This window comes from Euphorbia lathyris, chromosome 10 (assembly GCF_963576675.1).
Source record: "Euphorbia lathyris chromosome 10, ddEupLath1.1, whole genome shotgun sequence".
In the NCBI taxonomy this organism is placed as follows: Eukaryota; Viridiplantae; Streptophyta; class Magnoliopsida; order Malpighiales; family Euphorbiaceae; genus Euphorbia; species Euphorbia lathyris.
Window position 1 is genome coordinate 15,777,399 of NC_088919.1, and position 7,499 is coordinate 15,784,897.

At 41.6% G+C, this 7,499-nt stretch overlaps 2 protein-coding genes across 2 annotated transcripts; both read right to left on the bottom strand.

Moving 5' to 3' along the window:
• Nucleotides 1–780: 780 nt before the first annotated feature.
• On the bottom strand, nt 781–4,372 carry LOC136208668 (uncharacterized). The gene is made up of 3 exons (XM_065999767.1): nt 1,942–4,372; nt 1,671–1,850; nt 781–1,570 (listed from the first exon to the last, which is right to left on the bottom strand). The coding sequence occupies exons 1-3, from the start codon at nt 2,203–2,205 to the stop codon at nt 881–883; spliced, it is 1,134 nt and encodes a 377-aa protein (XP_065855839.1). The 5' UTR covers nt 2,206–4,372; the 3' UTR covers nt 781–880.
• Nucleotides 4,373–4,591: 219 nt separating this feature from the next.
• LOC136208669 (calcium-binding protein CBP-like) lies at nt 4,592–6,860 on the bottom strand. Its single transcript, XM_065999769.1, has 5 exons — nt 6,248–6,860; nt 5,401–5,447; nt 5,140–5,315; nt 5,024–5,042; nt 4,592–4,859 (listed from the first exon to the last, which is right to left on the bottom strand). The coding sequence occupies exons 1-5, from the start codon at nt 6,768–6,770 to the stop codon at nt 4,755–4,757; spliced, it is 870 nt and encodes a 289-aa protein (XP_065855841.1). The 5' UTR covers nt 6,771–6,860; the 3' UTR covers nt 4,592–4,754.
• Nucleotides 6,861–7,499: the final 639 nt, after the last annotated feature.

Below are 7,499 nucleotides of genomic sequence, written 5' to 3' on the forward strand. Positions count from 1 at the left end.
GACCATCAACTTTTGAAATAGAAGAAATGAGCGGAAAAAAGCTCCCGCGCACCTGGAATCTAGAAAATCTGCGCCTATATAAACGGGCCGGGTAGTTCAGGGAAATGACGAGTACTCTTTTTCCTTTTATGAGTTTTTTCCCACTGGGTTTTCTGATAAAAGGTTTTAATGAGGCTTTGATCCGCACATTTCATATACCAATGTAACAAAAAGTCTTTCCTTTTATCAATAAAGATATTCAATTGTTGCATACGGCGTTTGAGTGTGGATCCTTTTTAGGACAACCACTTCAGTGTGTTATCTACAAACAAAAGGCGGGTAAATCGCGCAAAAACCTTATGGTTAAACTTAAAAACACATAAATGTGTTGCCTATTAAGAAAGGCGGATGCATGATTACGCATCACTCGCAAAAACCTTATGGTTGAACTTAAAAACACATAAATGTATTGCCTCTTAAAGAAATGCGGATGCATGATTACGCATCACTCGCAAAAACCTTATGGTTGAACTTAAAAACACATAAATGTGTTGCCTCTTAAAGAAAGGCGGATGCATGATTACGCATCACTCGCAAAACCTTATGATTAACCTTATGATTATATTATTTTCGAAAGAAAAATTATAAGATAAGGCATAAAATTAAGCGAATTAACGAGTACTCAAAAAACTGCAAAAAGGGTCTGGCCACCCTAGCGGAAACGAAACTAAACTACGAGGAAATACAAATATGGAGTCGGCAAAAGGGCAAGGGTCACGTATGAAAACAAAGGGCAATAAGGAATAAAGCAACAATCGCACGTATAGGTAAAGCGGCAAGCAAAAGAAAATATATATATACGGGCAGTTTGTTACATACAACAGTCCAGATATAAATCAAACTATGCTACAGCTTCCTCTCCTTCACCCCTATGGCCCTCCTCGCCTTCAGCGGCTCCCTCATCTCCTCCAGTGGGCGGATCTGCTTCAAGCGAATCCTCAACCCTCGAATCAGTAACCGCTTCAGAGGGCGGTACCTCTTGCTCAGGCTGAGAAAGGTCTTGTGGTGCCTCTTTTTCCGCGTTCTGAGTAGGGATCTCGCAGCTAATTGGAGGGTTCTGAAAACTCTGCCAATCTAAGAAGAGTACCTCATCCATATCAGCATCTTCGGCTTCCAGCTTGTCCCACTTCTCAGTTAGATCCTTTTCGGGGATGGGAACCTTGGGGCGGCTAAGTACTCGATCTGGATGCCCATGCTCATAAGCAGCATGAATTCGCTCCCCATACCAATAGATGCGAGCACCATCTTCGGCTAGAATCTCCTCAGCTTTCTTCTTTTGCATCTCCAGAGCCTCCTTGGATGAATTTAGATCATCAAGGACCTTTTGCAGCTCGTCGGACTTAGCCTGGAGGGATCTGAGAGCTTCCTCCTTCTCGCTCATAACCTTCTGACAAGCGCCTTCAAGAGCCTTTACCTTCCCTTGGACATCATCATAAAGCGACTTCTGAGTCGCCAATTCAGTACCAAGGTTCTCCAACTCTTTAGCGCGTTCAGCGTCCCTTAGGAGAGCACCCTCCGCGAAGTTAATAATCTGCATAAAAGATGATTCGCAGATAATAAGAGCGGATAGAAATGTGCGGTTACTACAAATGCAAGATCCTTGAAAGAGAATATCACAAGTAACAATATACCTCTATGGCCCGCTTCTCAATCCCCTCCATAGCAGTAGGAAGCGGCACTTGCTCTCGCACGCGGGAAGCAGAGGGGAGTCGCCCAAGGACATTGCATATGGAAGAAACAATGTCCCTACACGAGAAGCTCACAGCCATGCCAAAGGTCCTAGTCCACCACCCGCTGATATCGGGAATTGGCTGCGAATGCATAAGGAGAAAGATCAGGAGAACAGCAGATAACTCATAAGGAAAAATTAACAACATAAAAAAGGGGAATAGATCAATATACCTCGTGGATTGGTGTACTGCTTTTTCCTTTGGACGAGGCGGATACAGGTGTACCGCCAACAGTGAGGGACACAGAAGCATTTTTCTTTCTGGGACGAGAAGACTCTGTATCCGCAGTATTCTTCCGCTTCCTAGTTAAGGGAAGGTCCTCGGAAGCAGAAGCTGGACCTTGTGAAACGGAGGCCCTTGCGAGAGAAGCCGTCTCGATAGAAGTAATCGCCCCTCCAGGAGAATTCGCCCCTGCGACTGAAGTATTTCCCTCCATTCGCCTCTTCCTTCTCGCTAGGGCTTTAGCCTCTCGATCTGCAGCGAGTTGAGATAAAGGATCACCCCTGCAAAGGGTTAAAAGAAATCATCAACTTGGAAATAAAAAGTACCTTGTACAAAAACGCGATAAGGGATATAGACAACGTGATCCCCCTCGCGATAGGCAATCGCCACTCGGCTCCTTAGCATGTGGAAAGCCTGATCATATGTCCATACAAAGGGAGGAGTACTCTTCAAAAACTTGATCACGACGGATTCTTCCTCGCTGGGGTAACCGAAGTTCAAACTCTTTACATTTGGTCGGCCCCAACGGCGAAGGAAGTTCGGATTCCCTTCGTGAAACTTGATGAAGAAATAAGATCGGTCCCACTCGCGGATTTTGTTCAGCTTCTCGTCAAAACCGTAGTAACCGCTCTGACGGATGAAAGTAAAATACCCCGCCGAACTTTTGAAATGATGAAGCTTGGAGAAAATTTTGAGCGAGAAGGGAACCTCCAGACAATCCGCCAGAAATTTGTCCAGAGTTAAATCGGCCCATCCATTGGGATGCAACTGACCGGGTGCGATTCCGTAACCGCCAAGGATGGAGGCAACCTCATCCGCCAGCGGATACGTGAAGCCGCAGATGATCTGGGCGACGAAAATGGTGAAATACCCGTTTGGGTAGTCGCCCGGTCCTTTATCCTCCCCGGGAATAAGGGTTTCGAGGCCTTGGAGCCAAGGATACTGCTCCCGCAAATCGTCAATTGTCTCTTGACAAACTAGACTTCCCGACCTGTCCTTCTTCGGTAATAAACGGGGGGTTGGGACAGGTGGCGGAATCAACTTTTTAGGGTCAAAACCTAGGCCCTCATCGGTTGTATTCGCCAGGTGGAGGAAGTCGGCGGGATGAGAATCAGACCCAGGAGAGCTGGTTGAAGCTTCATCAACCATCTCCTCGACCTCATGGGAGACCTCGCGGACGTAATTTTCGTCGAATGGTACGAAGTCGAGGTCAGGGTTCGACATATTGATGAAGGAAAATGAACAGAAGTAAAGAATCGAGCGAGGTACAAATTCTGGAAAGGAACACTTACATATGAAAGACGACACAGAGAAGAACGGACGCAAAAAGGTTGATGCCGGAAGAGAAACGACGCAAAAGGTCGATGCCGGAAAAGAAACGACGGGAAAGGGAAAGTCACAATTTTTTAATTTTGAAAATCCAGACAAAAACGAAGAGTCTCCTATAAAAAAGACCCTAAAGGGCTCTTGCCAAACTAAGGGGGAGGCATGTGATGACCCGCGAAGCCAAACCGGGCCGAATTCATTACACGAGCCCAGCCCATACTTAGATCCATGGTCTAAGATGGGATGGGACCCGAATAGAGGAAGCGGGTGAAGTGAGTAACCGCCCCGAATTCCTAAATGGAGCATTAAAACTCCCACTCAGGACAAACGATACCACGTTTGTTGCCACGAAAGCCACGAGAGGGGGCATGACCTAAAAAGGGGTAACCGCCCTCGGAACATGGCCTGGAAGGGGTAACCGCCCTCGGCGGTTACTTAAGAACACTTATAAAAAGCCCTAAGGCCAAAGGGGGAAAGGGACATTCACATTTTTCCCACAATACTATTGTCAATTTACCAACCCTCCTACAAAAACTGACTTGATCGTCGGAGAGTTTTCCCGGAGATCCTGTCTCCGATTCTGTTTTGCAGGTAACTACGGCGGAGATCATCAAATCGGATCCAACAAGTTATCAAGGTTACTTTGTTATTTCGGTTATTTATATATAGTCCATCTCTGAGACTACTTTTCTCTAAGTACCTTACTGACTTAAGCATCGGAAAGAAAACGTCGGATTCCGGCTCCTCTCTAACTATTTGTTCATTCTATTCAGACGTCGTTACATTCTGTAGATTGAGAGACATGGTGCATGTAATTTACAATGTATTAGAATCTCTAATTTTTCTGGATTAGATGCACACATATATATACAACTAGCTCTAGATTATCACTCCCAAAATCAAGGAAACATATGGACTCCACAAGCAGCTCTCTTTTAGAGAGCTTGTTATTCATTAATTACAGGTGTAAGGGAAAGAAAAGAATATTATAGTAAACTAGAGGCAACATCCTTATCGAAATTCTTAAATCCTGTTTCCGCTAAGTTACGCTCTTTTCTGATTTATCAACCATTTGGAAAAGGAAAATCAACACCACCAGCATTAGCAAGCGTCCTTTTGTGAAAATATACTTTTTGTGGCATTAATTAGAAAGTCATACATGCAGAATGAGATCTCACAAATTGGAACATATGAAAAAGGAAATTCATATATTCGGCCCTCAAAGAAATTCTAACCAATTAAAGATTGTATATCAGAAACTGGAAACCAAGTCAAAAGCAGAACAGAAACCTCTATCTATCTCCATTACTAGAATTTCTTAAAAACAACCCTGCTACAAGAACACCAAATATAAACGGACTTAGTTCAAAGTAAAATACGATTACAATCAGCTTAACTCTACAAGAGAGGAAGGGAACTAAACTTTCAACAGTCGTCCTATGCTATGAGGAATGGCAGAACAGTTAGCATGAAGGCCTCGTAGCTGAAGGTTGCCGAGCCAGTGTAAGTGCTGTCCTTCTCCTTGAATTTCTCTGTCAGACCCTGAAAAACATTCATTTTATAATTGAAGATCGTCAAATTGCATAACACTGATAAATAACATATTTGGAAGCCAGAATTTTGATGCATTCTTCGCCTCAAATTTCAGTAATTCATTTAGCCATATTACTGTGAATATTAGAATACTAGATAGTTAAATAGTTCACCTTCACTGTAAGACAGCACCTGCATTTTTAGGATAAGAAATGAAAAACAAGAACAATTAGCTGCAGATGTAATTGAAATTTGAAAAATTAAATTGAAAACAAGGATGAAAACATACTCGATGAAATTGTCATATTCAATAGCCTTGTTCTTGCCTCCAGTTTTATCAAACTTAGAGACTAGCAAATCCAGAACCACGGGTGACACTGCAAATCCTAAACCATACAAAGCATCTCGCAGCTCGTTTGAATCAATCTTCCCACTCCTGTCCCTATCAGATCTATCAAAAATAGACTGCAATCCAAATATTGCACCAACATTTAGAACAAAAATATATTATATATGCAATCATCAATGTAAAGCAAAGCAATAAACTTACCCTCCAACTCTGTAGACTGTAGAACACCTGAGTGAACTCCTTTGGGCCTGCAATCAGAGTTTCCAAATTAAATTAATGAATTCACCAAATCTAATGTACAGGTTCAAAACTTGCTCAATAATACTGGATAATCACATCATTGGTCACACGCATGTTTGGATAACATTTCAATAAAAATCACAAAAATTCATTTTATCTCAATAAATAATAAAATAACAAATCTTTTGATATTGTAAAAATAACAGTCATATGAAACGTTTTCCAACTATATTCCTTAATCCAAAAATTTATCTTACTTAATCCAATGGTGAAAACCTACTAATCCAATGTGAAAACCATCCTTATTGAAATATTAGTCAATCATATGTGATTGAATGTGTGATTTAGCTGACGCATTGCAGATTCGGACGCGTAAAACAATAAATGTATATGAAGATGTGGGCCGTTGATCACCCATCTCAATCAATCCACTAGAGAAAGAAAATTATTGTGTGCTTCCACGTGTACACGGTTTGTGTCAAATCTTCAATCCAGTCCAATCAAAATCTTACTTGAAAGGGTATTTTCGTAAAACAGTGCACTACCATGACACGCGTCAATTTATTTAAAAAACTGCATGCACCCAATTAGCTTTATTCCTAGGCGCAGTATAGCAACAAACTAAAGAGCCAATAGTTGATAAGTAATTCCGGCGCAAATTAGAAATATACTAAAGCTAAATCAACAAACCACGAGCATAGTCCATTCTGTGCGCACGGTGGGAACATTTTGCTAAAATACGCACACACTAGAAATAGAAGAAACTGAAGAAGATGAAATTGATGATTATGTAAATGAGAAATCTCACCGATCTTCCTTGTATTGCTATTTGTGAAAAGATACATCATAAGATGAACGGTTCTCAAGCTGAAGCTCTGATTATAACTGGAAAGCGCTCTCTGCAACTCCTTGTCGTCGATAAACCCGCTGCCGTCCTGATCGGCGAGTTGGAAGCACGCGACGACAGAAGGATCCGTTCCGGGAGGAAAAGTCGAGGGCAATAGTGAGGCGAAAGGGCTACCGTATGAAGCCGATGGCGGATAACCGCCGGGTGCTGAGGCATGAGGCTTGTCTTTTGGTGGTTTGTCGCCGGGAGGGTGCGCATAAGGTGCACCGTAAGGAGCTGATGGCGAGCCATATGATTGTGCTGGTTGTGGTGCGCCGTAGGGCTGTGCCGATTGTGGCGCACCGTAGGGCTGTGCCGATTGTGGGCCGCCGTAGGGCTGTGCTGTTTGCGGCGCACCATATGGAGAAGCGGCTCCGTAAGGCTGTTGTTGCGGTGGTGGGCCGCCGTAGCCGTAACCGGACGGTTGATGAGGATAGCCGGACATGATTAGTTATAGAAGCAAAAGAGTTTTTCAGATTTCAAGAGAGAAATGAAATGTTGTACTAGATAAATATGTAGATCTTGTTTAAAAGGCCGTAGTTTCTGGTATTTATATTATGTTACAAATTAGCGTGTCACAATTTAACATTATTATAAGGACGCCGATTATTTCATGTACATGTATTTAATACATAAATCTCTAATGTACAATTTGGAATAATCATTAAAATTATTTTATATATGATTGAGATAAATCGGATAAATTTGACAAATTATAGAAAAACAATATTTAGTCCATTGCATGAATATTCAATCCATTGTTTAAATAATCATTTTATGCATTTGATGCAAATAAAATGAGATTAAAGGAAGGATACGCGATTTTACTCTAATGTTAAAATTAGTAGAATTGAGAAATAATGATAAAAGTATGCAATTAGAGTTTGTGTAGAAAACGATTGTGTATTTTTAGTTGGATGTCGATCTATTATATTCATAGAGCGTTAAGGTAAATTTGATCGTCTAACATATTGTATATCCTAATTCAGCATAATGAAATATGCCTGCTTTTAAATAGAAAATGTTGGCATCTAGTGAAGTTTGCATTTGCTACTATTTTTATTCTGTTATTCCCAAATGTGGAATCAAGTATGAATATTGGTTTGATTTCAGAACACTTCTTTTATTGGTCCATGTGACTTAATGGTCATATACCTTCATTCAGCTTGATCAT

Bases quoted from the DNA above. Each gene is read 5' to 3' on its own strand.
- LOC136208668 (XM_065999767.1), bottom strand. From the start codon at position 2,205: ATGGAGGGAAATACTTCAGTCGCAGGGGCGAATTCTCCTGGAGGGGCG. The intron at 1,851-1,941 runs GTATATTGATCT...ATGCATTCGCAG, and splicing joins GCAGTACACCAATCCACGAG to CCAATTCCCGATATCAGCGG. The intron at 1,571-1,670 runs GTATATTGTTAC...TCTTTTATGCAG, and splicing joins TTGAGAAGCGGGCCATAGAG to ATTATTAACTTCGCGGAGGG.
- LOC136208669 (XM_065999769.1), bottom strand. From the start codon at position 6,770: ATGTCCGGCTATCCTCATCAACCGTCCGGTTACGGCTACGGCGGCCCA. The intron at 5,448-6,247 runs GTGAGATTTCTC...CTCTGATTGCAG, and splicing joins TAGCAATACAAGGAAGATCG to GCCCAAAGGAGTTCACTCAG. The intron at 5,316-5,400 runs GTAAGTTTATTG...TTTGGATTGCAG, and splicing joins ACAGTCTACAGAGTTGGAGG to TCTATTTTTGATAGATCTGA.